Source organism: Ammospiza nelsoni, chromosome 4, assembly GCF_027579445.1.
Source record: "Ammospiza nelsoni isolate bAmmNel1 chromosome 4, bAmmNel1.pri, whole genome shotgun sequence".
Taxonomy (NCBI): Eukaryota; Metazoa; Chordata; class Aves; order Passeriformes; family Passerellidae; genus Ammospiza; species Ammospiza nelsoni.
This window is the reverse complement of record NC_080636.1, coordinates 67,833,844-67,855,896: the sequence shown is the minus strand read 5'-3', so window position 1 is coordinate 67,855,896 and position 22,053 is coordinate 67,833,844. Positions and strand designations below refer to the sequence as shown.

General features: G+C 43.1%; 1 protein-coding gene across 1 annotated transcript; it reads left to right on the top strand.

The window, feature by feature from the left end:
* The first annotated feature begins 78 nt into the window (after positions 1–78).
* Positions 79–21,183, top strand: DAPP1 (dual adaptor of phosphotyrosine and 3-phosphoinositides 1). Its single transcript, XM_059469925.1, has 9 exons — positions 79–153; positions 8,559–8,681; positions 11,840–11,973; positions 14,623–14,753; positions 16,045–16,092; positions 16,333–16,395; positions 18,331–18,416; positions 18,943–19,030; positions 19,995–21,183. Exons 1-9 carry the CDS (start codon positions 107–109, stop codon positions 20,043–20,045), a joined length of 771 nt encoding a protein of 256 aa, XP_059325908.1. The 5' UTR covers positions 79–106; the 3' UTR covers positions 20,046–21,183.
* The last annotated feature ends 870 nt before the right edge of the window (positions 21,184–22,053 follow it).

Genomic DNA, 22,053 nt, shown 5'->3' with positions numbered 1-22,053 from the left:
TGCCGAGGGCCGGGGTCTCACCGTGGGGCCGGGCCGGGATGGGGCGGGCCCCGCCCGGGGAGGTGCCGGGCCGCACTTCCTCAGCGCCGCGGAGCAGCGGCCGAGCATGGCCCAGCGCCGGGAGCCGCTGGAGCGGGAGCTGCTGGCGCTCGGGTAAGGGCACCGCGGGGCCCTGGGCACAGCCGGGGGGCTGGCGGGGCGGGAGCTGCGGCTCCCGCTGCTCGGTGTCTGGTGAGTGAGGGATGGGGAGGGGATGGCGGGTCTGTCTGAGCGAGGCCGCCCAGGCGCTCCGGTGCTGTGCCCAGCGCCTCGTCCCGGCGATGGATGAGGGTGATGGGCTGGCACAGGGGACCCGGAGGAATAAAGAATAGTTAGAAAACCGAGAGCACGGGCACACGGTTCGAATGCAGTGGGGAGCCGGTGGCAGGGGTGCACCTTCCCTCGGAAAACCTCTGTGGCCTCGAAGCCATCGCCATGGGACAGAGCCCAGGGTGTGCCGTGCCACTCCCCTGCGTCTCCAGGGAGCACCACATCCACACCTGCCCTCAGATCCCTGCCCTCCCTGTGCCGTCCCTTCCGCTGCCTCCTTGTAGCTGGGCCTGGGCTCTGCAGAGCTGCTGTCCTGCTGGGCCCCGGGAGGCTGCAGGATTCCCAAAGGTGCCCGGAGCATCAGGAGGGACAGCAGCGGACAAGTCACAGCCACGGTGACGAGGACACCATGCTCACCGAAAAGCAAAAGCCCGGGAGCAAAAAGGAAGGCTGAAGGTTGCAACAGACCTTGTTCCCTGTCTTATGTGGCTCGCCCATTTTTTCTGCCAGTTAGTTTTGGTTGTTGCAGGAGGAAGGCTTGGGTCCCTTTGTCACCGGCAGCAGTGCCGTGGGCGAGGAGAAACACGGGCAGGAGGAGCAGCACGGTGGGCACAGGCAGAGCGGGAGCAGTGGCAGCAATGCAGAGGGGAGGCAAGGCAGAAGAAAGGCCAGTGATCATTCTGACAGAGCAAAAGGGCTCTGGTGTCAGCTCTGCATTCAAAAAGAACTGATGAAAAAAGTATGGGTGTTTTGCTTCCCGAGTATTTGTGGATTTGGACCAATTCATTGCTTATTTTTGCAGTTTATTCACTTAGTAATTCCAACCTACTCTGTTGCACTCAGATTTGTTCACTATCTCCACACTGGTGCTACTTTCCCATATTTGAAAAAAACTTTTAATGAAATGCCTGGAAACTGAAGCACCTAACAGGTACGAAATTCAGTGGAGTCACTTTGCAGTGGTACCCAGAGTAGCCATTTTATACTTTTTCTTTACATCTGTAAGATTATGTTCATGCTAAAACAGAGTCTACAGGGAAGAAGGAAAGAAAAATTAATTGCAGCTGTTGTGGGAAGCATGACTCCCAATTACCAGACTTTTACTGATTTCTACAATGTGGTCTGAGTTAATATATGCCAGGAACATGTGCCTATTAGCAGCAAGGAGTTAATTCTCACAGACAGTCTTGTAGAAATAGAGCTTGATGTGGTACCTAATGTGGTATCCATAAGAAGGAAAGAGTACAAATTAGAAGGCTACAAATATGCATTTTTAAAGCTGTACCTTCTTTATTTTACTTCCACTTCAATGGAAAACCTAAACTTTTCACCCTTCCACAGAATACTCAGCATCTCCTTCAGGGAAGTGTGTTGAGTTAAATGCATTAAAGTTGAATAAGGAATGCCAGGTAAAGAATCCCTTCAAATTATTAAACAAGGCCCTTTCTTTTCATCTAGTAATGAAGCCACTTTTCTTCCCCTTTTTTGTTTGCCTAAAGATGCAAAAAGAAGCCCTCGTGCAGCAGACATTCTTGTAGCATAATCTGAAAGATCTCTTAATGTAAATACTTTTTCAGCTGTGACAAATAGGTGTATCACTCTCCAGACCATACAATGAAATTTTCAGTCATCACAAGGGTTTTCCATCCTAAACTTAGCCCCCTTCTCACAGTGCAGAGCTCCCCTGACAGCTGATGCAGAGTCCAGCACAACTGAGACCCAGTCCTGGTGAGGAGTGTGTGTCCAACAGAGACAATGGTCATTCAAATGAGAAGCAGCTTCAACATTCACATATCTTTGAGGGGGAATTTGAAGCAGTTTATTTTAAAGCTTCTGCTTTCTGGTACAAAAATCAAAGAAGTTGGATAAGGTTTAAAGAAGTGTGAAATGGGAAGGACTTCACTCTTAAGAGAAAAAGCTGAGTACCAGGATATGCTGGTAGTTTACCAGGTTAGCTGCTCAACAGAATGGAAACTTGTCAGGAAAATTCAGATTACAGTCAGCTTCGTTGTATTGACGTGTATATAAGGGGACCTAATGCTTAATGAAGAGGAAGATCAAAAGCAGAACACGTTGTTAAAAACTTGTTGCCTCACCCATTAGCTTTGTCCCTAAATCTACCAAAATGTTTAAAGGGAGCACTGAAGTTTGCCAAAAGAGATATAAGCACTTGGCTTAAAAGGAGAAGGAAGCTGACCGAGGGACTCTCTCTCCTCTGAAGGGCTCTTTGGTTATTGCTGGAGTCAGTCCCTTTTGCAGTGCCTTTGCTGCTGTGAGAGCTGAGGCGCAGCCAGAGGCAGCAGCGTGGAGCTCCGTGGCTGAGCACGGACTGTGGGGAATTCCGCTGTTGTTTGCGCAAGAGGGGAGAATGTGGAGGATCCCGTCATCCCGGTAATTACAGGCGGCTCTGGCAGCACAGCTCCCATCCCAATACAGCTTAGTCTGGGTGACGCTTTGTTTATCAGAAGTGAAAGGCACAGGGTGAGAGAAAACAAATCTTTGTAGCCTTTTTTCCTTCTACAGTCCAAACTCAATCTTTGTCACCCCTTGCAGCAGAACTATTATGCCCTTTCAGGTCTGACAGTTCCATGACAGGTGCTATATTTGTAAGGCTGGACAATACATTCCATGCTTAGCTTCAGCAACAGAAGAAAAATTAAGCCGCAGGCCTAGATCAGGTGATAATAAAATTGTGAAACTGAGGAACATGTTAGACTGGAACAGGGTAAATGGTCGTAAGAATTTTTTTATCTCTATTTTATAATTTAAGTAAGATAAAAATTAAAGTGACTAGAAAGTGGGCCAGATAATGGGTGAAAATCAGAATGAAGGCAGCTAAAAGAAGGGGGAGTGAAAATGGAAGTGAAAAGCAGAAGATGAACTAGTGAAAGTCTACAGTTAGAAGACAAACCTTAAGACTGGATACAATGATGTTATTTCCTCTTATTTCTATTTTAAAATTATTTTCCCCCATATAATGGCCTCCTTGTATTCCAGCAAAGTACTTTACACAGATTTGTGAATTTCAGTGTAACACATTGAAAGGATGTCTAAAAAATACCAATTTGGTTGACTGACATCTGTAACTTCTGTCTTAGCATTGTTGCCCTTTTGGAGATTCTCTAGAGGTGTCAACTCATGCACCATTAAAAACATGGCCAAAACTTCACTTTTAATGATGTGAGGTACAGAGAACCCTTTTGCAGTTTTCGGATGATGGGCAATGCTTCTAGGGTGTGATATTAGGGAAAAAAAATTAAAGATCCCAAAGTACTAAACTTGACAGATAAGAGCTGGAAGTTGCTGAAATACAGAGTGCCAAAAATAGACAACTAGTGAGTCAGTTTTACAGTCATTTTTGGAGCACAGGCGTGTGAAGAGCATTGCATCCAGCCAGAGGAGATAAGTCAGTGCTTTCCCATGTGCTCCATTGAGCAGTGCTGGGGACTACTGCTTTAACAAGAGTGGGAATACATCTTTGAGGCTAGAATATAGTTTCAAAGTGTAAGTAAATTCAACTCCTTGTGGTAGAAGATATATTTAATTAAATAAAAAAAAAAAACCAAAACAACAAAACATAAAACTTGCCAACATCTACCACCACAAAAAATCCCGTCAAGCAACTGAGGGCAAATAACTGCTGTGAGCACTATGGGAGTGAAGTCCTACTGGGAGCTCATGTTCCCAGTAGCCTGGGTTGTTGTTACCTTTCAGAGGTGGACAAAGTTTAAATTAGACTTGCTGTGTTCCTGCTCGGCTCCTGCAGCTCAGAGAGCCCAAGTGCTTCCCCCCACCACATGGCACCAGCAGTATTGCCCCTGCTGCAGCAGGTGAGGGAGCTTCTGGGAAGATAGTAGCACCAAAAGAGAGCACAGCTCACCCAGCTGAACACCAAGAATCTCCTTCTTGCTTCACAGAAGGAACTTTGAATTGCCTGACTTTTCCACAAAAGCAAGCCAAACATGCACACAGTTTCTGATTCTATCCAGGCTACACCTGCCTGAGAACATCTGATAAGGACACAAAAACCAAGTGTGCCTCTGCCTACTGCATTCATCTGGTAGCTGGGCATACTGCAGAGTTTCACTCCAAACACTCGCACCAAATAGCAGCCAGAACTTCCAGCTGTGCTCTCTTTTGGTGCTACTATCTTTCATTTTTGTGAGGAAGAAAAGCAAGTGTTTCTACTGGATGTTACACAATTTGCACATTAAAATGGCTCAGAAGAGAATTATGCAAGTCAGCATTCACCCTTTCATGGATGAGTGTTTGTGTTCCTTGTGTATTCTGTTATTGTTAAAACGTTTATCCACCTGATGCCAGCTACAAGTTTGTTCAGCAGCCCCTATTTACACAGGCAGATTTTTTTTTTTTTGCAAAAGATCCAGGTGCTTGCTTTGAAAACAGCATTATCATAACTGATAGATGCCATACCTAAGGGCACTCATCAGCAGGGGACACAGAAATGAAGTTTCATTAACATTTTTCATTGGAACAGCTTGGGTTGTTAAAGAATGAATGAACATTTTGAGGATGATGTTCTAACCTGAACAAAGAGTTTCCCACCCCAGACTTTGCTGTAACATATTCCTGATCTTCACCATGGTGTAGGTAGCTCTAGTTGCTGCATTAACTACAGAGACATCTTCCAAAGAAGAGATTTTAGCATGAGTGCATCCTGTCTGGAGGAACAGATCTTCAGGGCAAGGCTGAGTGCTCTGATGAGTTTGGGCATTCTGGGGCACTGGGTGTTTCACTTCCTTCTCCTTCCTGTAAAAGCCATCAGTGAAGTCCTTCCTCTATGCCATCACCAATGCAGTGTGGCATAAACAATAGGCTGATGTCTGGAAATGGTTTCTTTTTCAAAGGGTAGCAAAAGTGGTCTCACTGGCTGTGCTTGCCCACCCTAAGACATGCCTTCACTGGCCATTCCAAAGAGCAGGAAGGATGGCATGGCCATTCAGCCACACACAGTGACAACACAAGCATGCCTACATGGGTGGGATAAAGAGATTTAATGCCATTTAGGATGAAGTTAAAGTAACAAGAATGGATAAATGATGGCAGCTATAAACTCTGAGCCTGAGATTGCTAGTCAAATTGTGGAAATGGAACCCCAAAAAGTTGACCACACTTTTTTTTATTAATAGAAGAAATGAAATCATTAGAAAAGAGAAACCTCCCAGAAGTATGTATACATACCAGGAGGGTGTACAAGGCTAAGGGCAGCCAGAAGTGGGGTTGAAGCAAGGAAAGAATTTCATCTTTCTTCTTGTGTTTCTCAGAGAAATCTCAATCGAGAACCTCAGGCAATTTTTACACTACTGATGGCTTTCAGTCTGAAAGGTGTCAAAGTACAGAGCAGATTTCTGGACTTGTTTTGTAGTGAATACAAGACTGTAAAGGTGACTTTTGGAGGGACCTTCAGAAACATCCCAATTATCCAACTTTATCCAGCATGTTCAAAACCGAAGATTTAAGACAATTCACCTTATGAAGGACTTTCTAGGGGCTTCAAGGAGATGGGTGTTTGTAAAGCATTTTAATTTCCTTTATGTCTTGTTTTAAGACAGCATGAAGGTTGATACAGTATTGTGTTTTGTATCAACTGTTTCCTGCCCCAGTGTAACTCAGAAGACAACCTGAACTTCACCTGAAGGTGGTCTGCCTTTTACAGTTTTGCCAAATGAGGCATAAATCCCATCTTGAATTGCTTACTAATTTCAAAGAACTGCTTAAAAGTCTTTTTTTCTGAGACATAAATAGAAGGATTCTCCCTGTGAAAAATACTTAAATTTACCTGAAGTATACCTAGTAGTGTCTAATCACAGGACGTTGGGGATTAGTTTTGCTAGAGGAAAAAAAATTGGATTGGATTTGACAACTGCTCTCAATTTTCCAAATTACTTGTACTGTCAGCTCAGGCTTGATTGTGAGAGCAGACTGTATAGGTGAGTATTTGTTTACCTTCCTAGTGGTATGTCATGCAAATTCTAAATTTTCTTCAGCATTTTAATATTTTACCTGTGTTTATGCAATTGGAACAAAGTTTGTGTGACCATTTTCACAGTGGAATATCAAAGTAACCTGATCAAACCATCTGTCACAGTCAGGAAGAGAAAAGTCCCAAAACTACATGTAGCAGTCCCTTTGACACCAAGATCTGCATTACTGTCTCCCATCCACTTCTATTTTTTGAGCTGAAGAAGAGGAACATAGTAACATTTGAGGGATTCTTGTCTGAGACAGCATATTTAGGCAAGAAACTGCTGCAGCCTTGTCAGCAAAGTTCTAAAAGTGTGCTTTCAAACAACATTATTTCCCCAATTAAGGGGTTTATTGTTGGTTTCTGGTTTGTTTATGTTTTTTTTTTTTTTGCATAGTAGTAACATTTCATTAGTCACTGGTCTTTTATGTGTAAAGAGAGTGTGAATTTAAACACAGCATTTTTTAAACTTAAGTGACTTCTCTCTCAAAAGTTTAGTAAAGTTTTTTGGAAATAAGGTAACAGCACAGTTATGAGCAACATCAAACTAAATCTGCTTCCTTCCTGACAATGACCACTCAGATTTTCTCAACATCTGCTTCTTTTGCACAGAAGTTAGCCAAACAGTGTGAGGAAATCCCACCTAAAGCACAGTGCAGCATTCTCAGCTGCAGGTCTGGCCATGCTGGGACCATCCTGCCACACCAGGAATGATCTGACCTTTGCCTGTTCCTTACTTGGGCAGTTAATCCCAAAGCGGATTTTGGCTAACAGGTGTTCCAGAGGATGACACTTTGACTCTTTAAATATTCATTATTTTATTCTACTGTGTAGATGGACCACATTCTAGACCCAAAGCAGCAATGCCCTGCCTGTATTGAGTTTCACATGGATCTTCTCTTCCTCTGGGTTAACAGCCTGGAGTCTCTCATGAAGCAATTCATCAGCCAGCTGGCCTTTCAAATAGGCAGCCATCCAAATCCAGAGCTAAAGCTTTGTGTGAGGTGCCAAGTTTGGTGGAAATTTGGGATGAACAGCTAAGGAGAAGGAGGATACAGTTACACCTGGTTTCATTTCTAAGACTGCCAGGTTACAAGCTGTGGAAAGTGCTGCCATGGCACTTCTGCATTCAGGGGAACTGTGTTTCTTTGGCTGAAGCAGTGACAGGCTTTGCTGCCAATGCTGCAGGCATTTAAAAGGAAGGGAAAGGTGACATGGCATCACTCCACACACAGACCAGGGAAGCTTGCTCCCAGCAGAGCCTTGGGTATATTATCCCTCCCTCTTTCTGCTCCAGAGGCTCGTGTGTGTGCATGGCTATGGTTATTATCACGTGCCTTGCAGGATTTCAGCTCCAACCTTTTACAGCTCCAGCTTTTTGAGCTCAGGCTCATTTCTAGTGAGATCCTTGTCTCTTGTTGAAAATTGGGTGTTTCCATTGTGGAACATTCTGAATGGAAACCTATAAACTACACTTCCTGGACTTCTTTGCAGGGCTTTCTCCCTGTGAAGTCCTTTCAAAACTTTTTATATAAAAATGAAGTTAATTTTCACTGAAGATAAATTGAAACAGTGTTTAGATGTTTTCTTTTGTTGCTCAGCTCACAGGTGGCCAAGAGACAACAATGGCAAGGTATCTTAATTTTCACTGACATTTTGTCAGTTAATTTTCTTCCCTTTAATTCTAAGCTTAGGCAGGCATGTTTAATTGCAGTTCTTGTCAGTGAAGACACGTTGAAGGAAATACAGAATTTATGAGGAGTTTAGGCACTGCCTGTTTGCCCAGAAGGGGTTGTGTACCAAAGAACATACATATGTCAGGAAGTGCAGCTTCTGAAAATAGACAAAGGATTCTCTATACCCCCCCAAAGCTGCTTTCACCTTATCAGCACAGACCTGGGTAATCTGTTGCTCATGCAAGCAGAATTGGCAGGGTTTTTAGATCCAGCAAAACACTCAGCTGTTTGTACACAACTTTGTGTTAAGGAAAAATAGTTTTTTAACTCTGTCAAAAGATGGCCACTGCAAGAGGCACAGATCTGTGTAAACTGTGAGTGCCTGTGAAGAGGGTGGTAACTCAAAATTATAGAGGAAGGACTGCAACTAGCACTGCCTTTTCTAACCCTGCTCCAAAAAGCGGCACCAGAGTGAAGGATGCTGTAACCCCTTGTGTCTCCCCAGGTGGTACCATGACAGTCTTGTGTCTCCTTGTGTCTCCCCAGGTGGTACCATGACAATCTTGTGTCTCCTTGTGTCTCCCCAGGTGGTACCATGACAATCTCACCCGGCACGCAGCAGAAGCGCTGCTGCTCTCCAACGGGCAGGATGGGAGCTATCTTCTGAGGAAGAGCAATGAAAGGGAAGATCTGTACTCCCTCTCTGTAAGGTAGGCTATGGACAGGGTGAACTAATCTAATGCTGCAGCTACTTCCATGTTTGAATGTCCCCTACATTACAGGTTTTTCTTTTTCCCTAGGGCTGAAACTATTTTGAAATATATTCCTATTGGTGTAATCCCCCTGAATGACATTTTGCTAGAGGAAAAAAAAATTGATTGGATTTGACAGCTGCTCTCATTTTTCCAAATTATGAATTAATCTTATTGATAGAAAACAATTCTATAGAATGGCTGTAAATTTTCAGTCTGCATGATAAAAATCTGCATGTCATTTAAAAGAGCTTAAGAAACAGCTGGTGGGAATGGAAATGTTTTATGATGAGGACAGCAGCAAACACTTAACAGGTGCTAATCTTACTAGTCTCTGAATCCCTGTATAGGAACCATCACCTCTGAAGGATGATATGCGTTTGGCTGGTTTACTCCTCTGTTCTGTGCTAAGGTTCAGTCTTAGCCAAGTCTGGGTGACTAAACTGAATAGCACCTTGTGAGTGATCAATGCCAGGGCCTTGAAGTCAATTACAGCAGTTTAGGACACAACTGTTCAGGACACAGCCAATACAGGGTAGAGGAAGTCTGGCCTGGTTACTTCACTATGGAATCACATTTAAAGTCTCCCAGAAGGAGAGAAGCCACAACATTTTATTGAGGAAACCTAAGGACACATGCATTAGACACACAAGGTACTCCCTGCACATTGGCTGGTTAGAGGTAACCAGCTGTAAAAATATTTGTAATCTTTGGCAACTGTGTGATAAAAGCAGCCTCTGGACCCAAATTTTAAACTGGTGCATGCAAGCTGATTCCTGCTGCAAAGTGAGCCTCTGAACAATTCATGACCACAACTCAGCTGAATCACAGTAACTTTCTAAAGTCACTTTGATCAGTGTAATGCTGCTGGTTATTTCCACTCCTGACAGGGGCACAGCATATGCCCTTGAGATTGTGGCTTTCTGCATATTCAGTACCAGGAGCTGTTACAATCTGGAAGAGCAGTTGCTTGGGAGCTGAGGAAAGTCTGATTTGCACATTCCCTGTTCCCCAGGAAGGGCAACAATGAGGTCTTTGACCCACTTTTGACAGAAGATCTAGGAGCAAGTGTGCCTATACACACACTGTTGAAATTATTTCCACTATAGGCAGCCATTTATACAAAGGGTGACCTACAGATCTGCAGGTGATGTTACAGAATGAGTATTCAGACTAGCAATGACTGAATTCAGTGCAAGTGTTGCCAAAAAGCAAAAAGAACAGTGGCATTTATAAGCAATAGCTTTCCTTAAAAAAAAAAAAAAAAAAAAAAAAGTAATTTTAAGTAAATAATTGTTTTTCTGGTTAATATATCTTTTTTACTTTAAAATGTTAAGCATTATTTGAGGTAACTACCTCAGCCAATTAAAAATATGTATATATGTATCTTGAAGGTAGTTTTAAAGGGCATTCAGGAAACAACTTATTGTAATAAACCAAAATTTAAATAGTTCTTTTAATAGGAAACACAAGTGCTAATTAATGAAAATAAATTTGCTGCTTGACTAGACTTTAGCCTTAGGAGACCTACAAAAGTCTGTTTCAGGCCCATTCCAATCTCTTGTTCAGCTCTTCATGTAGTGAGAATTTCTCACTGCATTACCATATGAACTGAATAGCCCTGTCTGAAGTTTGGTCTTTTATTCTGTTCTGCTAGTTTCTGTTGTTACATCTCCTTTGAATACTGATTTTGATTTTAAAATGTTTTTCAATTTTTCTACTGGTTAATGTTATGTTTTCTTTCAGTTTTTGGACTAATATTAAAAGTTAATAGTAGAATAAGTAATTCAGTTTTGTTCTGATACATTTCTGTAGAAAAGATAACTTCAGCAATTCTAGCTGTCCTTTTCCTTCTGTCCTGAAATATCTTCTGTAGCTTTTACTTTATTTTCTGCCTCAGCCTCACAAGGAACTTTGGTCATGATTATAGTTTGGGGTTTTTCAAGGAAAAACTGCTTAGCCATCCCTTGAGGTTTTTATTGACAGCTGTAGGAAGAGAGATCAGTTATTCCCTGAAATCCCCTCCCCCAGTTTGAAAGGGAAGTAGGAAGCAGAGTAGAATTTGCTCTCATTGCAACATTGTCTTGAGAAATTAAACAAAAATATGGAAATGCCTGTAATTGCAGCAGAGTCACAGCAGCTCTTCCCTGGCATTGAGCATTTGCACTTGGCTTGTTGTGCCTCAGCTTACTGTAGCACAAAACATGTGGGAGGCCCACAGAGGCCTTCTTCTGTTTTCTACAGTACCATAAATACTGCTCAAAGATAAATCTTTTAATACCAGTTTGAAACCATAATCTTCTTTGGAAGTGGCAATAAACAATGAAAGAGAGGCTATAATTAATTTTCTTCACCACGCTTTTCCAGTATATTTGCTGTGTAAGTTTTTGCTCAGACAGTTTGCATTGGGTGCTAGTAACATTAAAAAAAGTCTCTTTTCCACTGGAGAAATACTTGCAATAAGTGCTTCACTGTCCTTTGAAGTCAAAATAATTGCTACCCAGGAAGTGAGACCTTGCACACTTCTCTAAATGCCATCAGGTTTCATAAACAAAAGCTGTCACTTCCCTTAGAGAACAAGGACCCAGGTTCATGTTTGTCAGTGCCCATCCCAGTGGAACCAATCATCCAAATACAGAGACAAAGCAAACAACTGCTAAAATTAGGTTATTAAACCTGTTTGGGTGCAAAACAGAGACAGCCTATTTTTCAAAGGGAAACAGAAGACATTTTCAGTGAGATTGGGATGCTTCTTGAAGAGCAAGACACATACTGAGTACACCCTCAAGGCTGAAGCCCAGTAAGTGAAAGGATTTAATCCTATTTAGGCAGAAGGCTTGAAATCTCTTTTGTGAGTCTTTTTGTTGATGCAAGAGTTAAATTAACCAACTTGGCCTTTCTAGGCTTTCATCATCTCATATCTCTAATTTTCATACTCTGATTTTCAGCTGTGTTGAGTATTAGTGAGGGACAGTAATGGCAGTAGTATTACTACTAGGACAGTGATTGGCAGCCTGTGACCTGGGGCCCTGCTGTGAAAGATGCTATTTAAGGATTTTTATCTGCAAAATGCCTTTGGCATTTATGTCTTGACAAATCTTCCTCTTTTATTTTAGGGGTAAAGACTCTGTGAAACACTTCCATGTTGAGCACACAGGAACTTCATTCAAATTTGGATTTAATGAATTTTCTAGCTTGAAAGAATTGGTCATGCACTTTGCAAATCAGCCTTTAATTGGAAGTGAAACAGGTATGGAGAGCCATATTGTGTGTGTGAGCACATTTGTAGCCATGCTTCACGAAGATCTGACTAAAAGGATCTTTTCTGTTGTGCTAGCAAATAGATCTTCTGCTAAAGTGTTCATTAATTCACATTTGTATTTGTATCTAAATCAATTCCACTTCAAAAAGTCTTTCAAGTTCTTTGAAGATAAACCACACATAAGCTTATTGGGCTTTTGCTAACCAGGGCTGTGAGCTCCTTTCAGTTTCTCTGAGGAAGGAGGATTTCAAAATACCAGGAGGATTAGAACATTCTCAAAACCAGCAAAACCAAAGCACAGTGATAGTGAGGAAATAAATATTCATCTATGAACTTGAAATCCCCCAATAAAATAAATAGAAAAGTGACTTGAAATGGTTTCATCTCACAATTATTTGTCCAAGGAAGGAGCCTACAGTGTTATGCTCCTCCTTCCTGTAGGGAATGTGTTTTTAACCAGCTCTCCTGTCCTGCCTGCAATGCCATCACCATGCTGATGCCATCTGCCATCACAGTGATTTTTCTTGCTTTTAAGAGGAGAGAGAAAATCACAGGTTTCTTTAACAACCAGTGTGCTGCCTGAATTAAAGGATCAAAATATTAAACTTGATTCCTACAAGAATTGAACGCCATCAGGCTAGAATCCCTGGAGAAACAAAGTGGATATTATCATGGCAATGTCAGTTTTATGTTCAGCTTCAAGTGTAAGAGATGAAGACATGTCAGTACAAGTTAATCCCAAAACTTCAGTGTCCTCTGTGGCAAGTGTATGCAAATAACTCAGAGCAGTGCTAATTATGTATGCAAGAGCCCAGTTAAATCATAGCTGGCACATGCAATAACTGTAACTTGTCACACACTAAATTGCACCAGTACTCTGCTAACCCAAACATTAAATTCAAGGGCTCCTTTGCCAATTTCTCCCCCCAAGAAAAATGCTCTTCTACACTCAATATGGCACTTGTATCTTTCAAAACACTCTTTTTAAATTGTTTTCAAGAGTGGTTCAAACACAGAGCTCCCACATGTATTATCTGTGCCAGTGAGCTATTTTTCCTGGGAAATCAAGCATGCACCCACAGGCCTAGCCCTGTAAAGATTTCAGATGACATAAAACTTGTATTTCCCCATTCCTCACTCCTTCACTGTATGTGTTGCAGACACTAATAAGCAATATATTGGTTTTATCTGATCTTGATGGATGAGATCAACACTTGTCACCTTAAGGTTTCCTAATCAGATTCTACTGGCTCTGTGAAACCTCTAAGTCAGATGTGCTACAAAAAAAAGAAAAAAATTTGGATATCATATCAAGAAACCTTCCACCTTACAATACCATGGAAAACAGTACAGGGAAAGAGAGAATTAACACTCAGGCAATATTCCTTCAGATACAGGTGTCAAATTTCTCCTGGGTCATAACCATGTTTTGTCAAAAATGAGGTAGGAGCTCATCAGCAGTTGCAGACATGGCAGAATAATCTTCCTACAGTGCAGCTTTTGCTAAATCTTGTGTATAAGTACCAGATTATTCTGTAAAATTGTCTTTGTGGAGGCAAAAAAAAAAATGCACAGAGAAAACAAATATTGTAAAAAACGTTATATTAGTCCTTCCATTTCTGCAATGAAGCTTTTTATCCATGGTGTACAGATCATGATACCCTGGTTCTGTGCAACAGCTCAGGAGTAGTTTCTCTGGAATGGTGATGGAACTGTTCTCAATTTTATTTTAAATGGTAAAGCGTAATTTTTCTGCAAGGCCAGATAGAAATAAACTAATGTTGACTTTCCACCTACAGCAAGTCGAAAAGGTCCCATTTGCATACACCCCCCGTGCCTGCAAACAGATTTCAGCTGGTTACTTCAAATACAATTTTTCCACTTCTCTTTTTATCCCCTCCCATTGCAGAATACTTTTAAATTACTCATACATCTGTAGGTTTCAAGTTCAAGTTGCTTCCAGTTCTAGCATCCCTCCTCTTTAAGAGCTGCAATATCAGCATAAAATGCAAATGGAGCAGCATTTGGAATGCTGTGACATTATTTTTAAAGAACGGAGTTAGACGGTGGAGCAGTTACTATTTCAAGGATGTTCTTGAATAATACAATAGTACTATTGTACTAAAAGTACAAAAATACTATTTTGAAAAGTACAATGCATTCACTATGAGAATGCAGGTTTTTTTCAGGGAACAGGCAATAAACATGACCTCACTTGAAGAAAAAGAATGTCTGCAATGAAAAGTTTAACTGGGAAGAGCTGTGGTAAGAACAGTTGACATGGGTTTACTGTTAGGAAGTCTGTAACCAAGCTCTGACAGATTAGGTGATTTAAGCACCAGCTAGTGGCATGTTGGCAAACCCCATGACTCCTGTGCCTCCTGTCTAGTTTAGCATCCTGCCCACCCTCCAAGCTAGCCTCTGGGGCAGGAAAGCAACTTAAAAAGTCAAGGGATTTCACGCAAGCATTTGCAAGGGTAAAGGTTTGAGAAGGTACCATCTATTTACAGTTTTCACAGCTGCCTTTTTAATTTTAGGGGAAGGTGAAATTAACCATTCCTCAGAGATGTAGCTACTGACAAATTATTTTCTAAGCTGGACTTGCCAGATGGATGACTCCTGCTCTTTTCTGTCCAGGAACTTTAATTGTGTTGAAGCATCCCTACCCCCGGCAAGTGGAGGAGCCCTCCATTTATGAGTCTGTCCGAGTTCACACTGCAATGCAGACAGGAAGGACAGAAAGTGACCTTGTCCCAAGTGCTCCCTCAGTAAGTTGTGTTCTGGTGGGAGGGGTGCTCCTGGCCTGAGCCTAGCATGGTTGTTGGAGTGAGCTATGGAGTAGGACTGGTTATTAATCCCTCTGTGGGTTTGTAAATACAGGAAGTCTCTGCCAAACAAGGCAAAGCAAATACAGACTTGCTCAGTACAGGCCCATGGCAAATAAAGGCTTTTATAATTGTTGTCACTTCATGCTGTCCCCGGAAAAACCTGGGTGAGTTTGACTATCCAAACAAAGAATCTGTGAAAGATTTTCATTCTCACGCTGTCTTTTAGAATATTTTATTTAGAATAATCATTATTAAAATTATCGTGAATTTTTTAAAAATGCATACAAAAAAAAAATCGTCATATACATTTGGGCCACCTATTTTGACATTTGAGACTCACTTGAACAGCAGTTGGAGTCTCTAAATCCCTTGTAACTCACGTCTAAGTGAGACAGGTGGCTTCTCCAGAACAGTTTGCTCTGAACAGAGAGGAAAGTATTTTAATTATATACTGTATTTTTGGGGGGGAAGAGGAAGAATTATGTTAATATGGGTTAATGAAGTTGCAAGAAGAACCACTTCTGATGTGTCTCACAACCAACCCTTCATCACCAAGTTACACTGTAACCTCCAAAAAAGCTTGAGTTCCACATACCACCAATAATAAGGTAACATTTTTTCAAGAACAAGCAGTAACTTGGCAAGATTTTGATTTTCAGAGATCTCACAGCCAGGTCCCTACAGAGAATTTCAGTACCTAAGAAGTGATAAGGTCCACATGTCACTCATGATGCCAGAGAAACAGTTGAAACCACCAATTTTTCCAAAAGCACACTGAACATAACAGGTTTTTCCTGTCTAGCATGGGCCTGGTTGAGAGAAGAGAGCAGCTCAGTAAAACAGCACTTTCCCCTGGCTGCATTTGAGGAGCCTTTCCTGGGGATAATTCCACTGTCAGTTACACCCCATGTGCTCCTGGTCACAACACCTACAGGGACAACCATCCAGCTTCACCAAATGAAGAGTAACTGAGCTGTTGTGGTGTGTTTGGCTGAGAAGGGCAGGGCAGGAGCTCCAGCCTGGGGGCTGCTCCAGAGCCAGCGCTGCTCTGTGTTCACCCTAGGACAGCTGGATCAGCCCAGGGGGAGCACTGAAGTGAGGGCAGGTGGCTCTGGGGAGTTTGCCAAAGAACTGATGCATCTTCCCAATGTAGGCAAAGAGGGGGATGTGGGACATGGAAGCAGAGCTCAGCCTCTAACCACAATCCCTTTCTTTCTTTCTTACTTCACAGCTCGGTACCAAAGAAGGATATTTGATAAAACAAGGCAAAATAGTCAAGGTAAGGAAAACTCTTACTTGTTGCTTCCACCCTGTGATCACCCACATAAGCTAAAGACAACATGGAGCTGAAATTGCTCCACCTGTATTTTCCTGCAGAGAGGAACAATTTGTGTTTTGAGCAACAACAAAGCACAGCTGTAAACCAGGGCAAGCCAGCAGCTTTGAAAGTTTTTCTTTCCCCAAGAAGTTTTAGACTAAACTCTCCCAAAGCAATTACCATTCGTTCTTGATCTTTCAGAACTGGAAAACAAGGTGGTTTACACTGCATAGGAATGAACTGAAATACTTCAAAGACCAGACAGTAAGTAGCAAACAACAATTCCACCTTTTAAACATCTACACAGGCAGCTGCATGCAGCCTCCTTGTCTCTCTGGCTTCTCACATCTGTATCACAGCTTTCCAAGCTAAAGCTTCCCAAACTGTCAGAGGGGTCAAACCTGTCAAGTAAAGTCAGTTTTGCTGATGACTTCAACAAGAGAAAGTAAGTTTTATGTTTACTGTGCTCTGCCAGTCTTAGCTACTGGATAGAGTTTACAGGGATTTTTTGCAAAGAATCATGGAATAGTTTGGGTTGGAAGGGACCTCAAAGATTTTCTTCTTCCAAGCTCTCGGTGGAGACAGGCAGAGACACCTTCCACTAGACCAGGCTGCTCCAAGCCCTGCCCAACCTGGCCTAGAATACATTTTTGTTTTGCTTTGTAAAGTGGATTTTAAGCTACCAGCACAACACAACCTTTATTTGTAGCTCAGACACAACCTGACAGAGAGCATGCTAAAATAGTTCTGAAAATGCTGGCAGTATCCTTTGCATTCTTTGATTTCATCCTCTTATTTCAAGTGGTCTCACAGGATACATGAAAAACTATTCATTTAAAAATTCCTTCTGACAAAGATTAATCTGCAGCATCCCTACAGTTGCTGCTCCATTTCTATCTTGATCTGAGTAAAGATAAGAAACACAGCTGGAATTTCTTTGCCCTTACAATGCCTCTGTTTGAAGTTCCTTCATAAACACATCCACACTGTTCACCTCTGCCAAGCCCCATTTCAAGCATCTAACAGATTTTTACACAAGAGCAGACACAAGAGCCTTCTCTCACCAAACATTACCATTTCTAAACAGTTATGGCTTTGCAGGGCTTTCCACCGGTTTTCATTTCAGTTCAAGACAACTTGAGTTAAGTTTGCAAGAGAGCATTTCAAAAAGCAGCAATCCATTAGTGACTTACCAGGCAAGAAGGGCTCCTGTGTTTGTCAGGACTACAATCTCCTTCCAGGCAGCAGCTCCAGTGTCTCCTGGCACTCCTGTTGTTGCTGTGGGGTTGCAGGGACCTACAGGTGGGCAGCCTGCAGCTAACCCTGGGATAGCATTTGGTATCACACCACAGCCCAAGGGGCTTTCTTCTGATGTAGGGTATTGCTAACAGCTACTGAGTCAGCAAAAATATTAAGGGAAGATGAGAGAGCAACAGACACCTCCATACACCTGATGAAGGACCATGGAAACAGCTAAGGGTGTTTGGGCAGAAAGCAATTCAGCTGTCTCTTCTGAGGCCTTAACAATGTGAGGCTGAAACAAATGGAGGAAGAGCTCTCACACTTAGGGAGAATGAAACTCCTGAGGGAGATGGGTTGCTGTTATACACAATCCCTGCACCTGAGCTCACCCAAAGAAACTTTTACACACACGTGTGTGTGTGTGTGTTTGTTTGTTTGTTTGTGCACACATGCTTCTCAGGCAGCCAAACCTATCACTTCTGCTGCAAGCACTACTTTGGCTTTACTTCTACATTTGTCCTGACCCAGCTTCATCCATTTAAGGCACTTAGGAATTAATTCAATCTACAACAGCTGGCTGGTCTGATAGGCCCCTATACCCATGTCTTTGTCTTTGTAAACTTTGGCTGAAAGTGGTGCCAGGTTTGCTGCTGTGTCAGTCACATTACAAGGCATCAGCCAAACCCTCAGCAGTTCCATGTAGCTCAAACATTCAAACACCTCCTCTGTTGCTTGTCCAGATGTGAACAGCCCTGCATTTTTTGTATTAAGCTCACTTTGTATCATATCACTGATGTTATGCTTGCTAGTTTGTGCTTATAGTGTTACAGCCATTGTAACTATGCCTGGAAAAACCTGTGGAGGTGCCTGTAAAAGTCTAGATGCACTGAAGATGAACTGAGATAACCTTATCTTCTGTTTTCATGTGCCCACATTTTAAAACATTTTCTCTTCAAGGCTACGGAACCAATTCGAGCACTTGACTTAACTGAATGCTCAGCTGTGCAATTTGACTATTCCCAGGAAAGAGTCAATTGTTTCTGGTAGGTTGCAGGATTTTCTCCATGTTGCTGGGAAGTTCAAAGGGAATTTTGAAATATAAACAATGTGTGTTTCTGAATGTCCTTTGGTGGTTGTGACCCTGCTCATCCTCTAACTCTCAAGTCTCTTTCTGTCAGACAATCTCTGTCAGTCCTACATAGCTTTGCCAAATTACTCCTGGCAAAAGCTGGGCCCATGTGTAGTGGGCATTTCTAATTCTGTGAGCATCTATAATCATCACCTAGACTCATGGATCTTGGGGTCAGACACTGATACAGGTGACATGGTGACCTCTTCTGTGCCCAAATGTGGGTCTTTTATCCTTAGAAGGGTCCTTGTCCTTAAGGACCCTGGGCTGTAAAAGGCTGTCACCCATTCTTGGTTAATCTCCCTCCTGGTGGTTGAAGGGGAGCTCAGCCTCCCTGTCCTGCTCTGTCTCAGCAACTGCTGGCACAGGCCAGTGGGGCTTAGTTTTGGGGAGAACTGCCAGTTGTTCTAGCAACTTAAGAAAGCGTTGTTTGCTTGCAGTTTAGTGTTCCCACTAAGGACATACTACCTGTGTGCAAAAACGGGGATAGAAGCTGACGAGTGGATTAAAATCCTGCGGTGGAAGCTGGTAAGGTGATGTGTGCTGCTACTGCCAGCACAGCCCCCCAGGATGGGGCACCCAAGGGCTACAGCTCTCAGCACCTCCAACAGGGAGAACTTGCTCTGGCTGCCAGACCAGCTAGAATGGAATATGCATTTTCACATAATCACAGAATCAATTAGGTTGGAAAGGACCTCTGAGGTCATCAAGTCCAATCTTTGATCAGTCAACTAGAACCTTGTCAACTAGACACTGTGGCATTGTCATAGCCACACCCTGTCTTTTCTTAAGCACCTTCAGGGATGGTGACTTCACCACCTCCCTGGGCAGCTCATTCCAATGTCCAACAACCCCTTCTGTGAAGAAATTCCTCCTGATGTCCAGTCTAAACCTCCCCTGGCACAGCTTGAGGCTGTGTCCTCTCATCCTGTCACTGGTTGCCAGGGAGAAGAGACCAACCCCCAGCTGGCTCCCCCCTCCTTTCAGGGAGTAAGGTCACCCCAGAACCTCCTCTTCCCCAAGCTAAACACCCCCAGCTCCATCAGCTGCTCCTCGTGGGACTTACAATCTAGCCCCTTCCCCTCCAATGCCCTTTTCTGGCATCAGGCACCTTCCTGAACTGAGGGGCCCAAAACTTGGACACAGCAGTCGAGGTGTGGCCTCATCAGTGCCATGCACAGGGGCATAATGTATATCTCTGCAAACCCACTTCAGCATTTTTGGGATGCACTTTTACAGGCACACTCATTTGTAAGAAAAAAGTTACTTCCATCTCTAAGGATGTCATTATATGCGCTTGGTAAACAATACTGATCATCAGCCCAGACCGCGTGTCCTGGGGTCATGATGGCAGGAATGAGGAGACAATGTAAAGGCTTGAAAGCACTACTTCCTATAAAACTTTCAGGAATTGGGTGGGCTGTACTCACCCACATGCACATGCACATGCACGCAGCCAAGCAGTAATTAATGGGCTGTCTCTCTGTTGCAGTCACAGATACGGAAGCAGCTGGAGGAGCGCAGCGCCACCCTCAGTTCCTAGCGCTGTGCCAGCGCTCCCGCTCCGCGGGCGGGAATTGCCTCTCTCCAAGGGAAGGCATTGCTTACCAGAGCGCAGCCTCAGGTCTGCAGTGCTGTCTGTGCCCCTCACAGAGGTCACCCAGCGCTGCACACACGGGATCCTGCAGCTCCGGGTGCTCTGGGGCTGCCGAGTCACGCGTGGGGCTGGTTGCAGAGCCAGAGTGTGGGTTTGGTGTATGCCTGTAATGCACTTAATTCAAATTCCTGCCACCTAATCACAGAAGTGGGCACTGTTCAAAACATTTGGGGTTATTCAGAGCACTCATTAATTTATTACAAGCTGCATCACAACTAAGCACTGGTATCATATTCTGTAACCTTGAACCTTTTATTTAAAATAGGTCCTTTCTGGAAACATTAAATATCTTTTTATTACCTGTTTAGGCTTTAAACCAAAAGAAAAATGACAGAAATAGTACCTATATTGCAATCCAGAAAGTAGTATTTCAAGGGCCTTTTCAAAGTGACAGATGTCAAACAAACTTTTATACGGTTTAGCTTTATTCCACAGTGATGGCTACAAGGGAATGTTTGTTTCAAACAGCACCTGTAGGTAATGGTGAGCAGCATCATGTAAGCACACCTGTATACAAACCAGGGTTCTGAGAAACCATAGGACACACATTTAACAGCACTGTGGCTCACTAGAGAGACAAGAAGTGAAACCCCATGATGTTGGTGCTGTACTCTAAATAGGTGTTACATTTTGGAAGCAAAGTTTGACACGCTGGAGAGGCTCAAGACCAGACTGACCCAGCTGCAAGATCCCCTGAGCAATTCTGTGCCTCCTCGAGGGCTTGCAAAGAGAGGGGACCCTCTCTCCCTGCACAGCAATTAAATTTGTGCTGAAACAGCATCTGCAAACCTCTCCTGCTGTGCAACACTGCAGTCTATGTTTGGTATTGATCATGCAGAAGGTGTTTGATAATTGCCTTTGCTGGGAGAAGAGTGCAGAAGAGGAAGGCAAAAGCACATTGGAAGAAGAAAGAAAATCTAAATTAGGACATATAAATAGCATTTTATTTCAACTTAGAAATTCAAAGTATTTGTAAATATTTTTATACAGACTGTTTTCTGAATAAAATGTCATTATAAATCTACCACAGGTATTTTATATTCCTGCACTGTATTGCTAAAGCTTTGTCCTCCTTTTTCCCTTAATGAAGCTTTAACAAACTTGCATCTCCCATTTAGTTAAAAACCTTGGCTGAGTTTCTGTGAGAGAGAGGCCGCATAAAGGGAAGAGAGAGATTATATTCTCCAACAGCATCAGTGTTCTGTGAACATGGCTTGGAAATGGAGCTTGTGGGGAAACCACAAACATTGCCTTCCCTTTTTCACAGCAACAGGCTGCCTCACAAAACACTGGGCACAAGCTCAGCACAGTGTCACGAACTGAAGCCAGTGAAACAAACAGCACTTGGGTGGCCTTGGAAGCCATCACAGACAGATGGGTTGAACAGAAGCAAACAGCAAGGGGAGGCCTTTGCTGGAACACAAACACGTTTTGCCAGAAATACACACACCTTCCAGCTGCTTCTGTAATGACCAGCAACCAAAGTCCCATTCCAGCTTAGTTTAAATGGAAAAGGGTTGACTGACAAGCTGTAATCTCTTTTTGAGACAAGAACTCCCAGCTGTCATTTCCAGCACCACTGTTTCCCCCCATCCTGCCTGAGGCACCACAGGTCAGTGAGGTGTGAGCAAGGGCCATGGCATCCCCTTTCCCAGCCTGGCACACAGACCTGCCCAGAGCTATCCCCAGACCTGCAGTGCCTGGCAGCTGTCATAAGGGGACGTGGGAGGGAACAAGGGATGGGGCTAAGAACACAGGCTTGACCCCCAGCAACAGGATCTCTGCTCTGCTCTGGGACTTGGTATCCTTACTGCCCAACTGAGAGACACACTGGTTAGTTTGCAGTGTATAATTCATGGAGTTTGGACATTTACAAACAATTAAGAGACCTGTT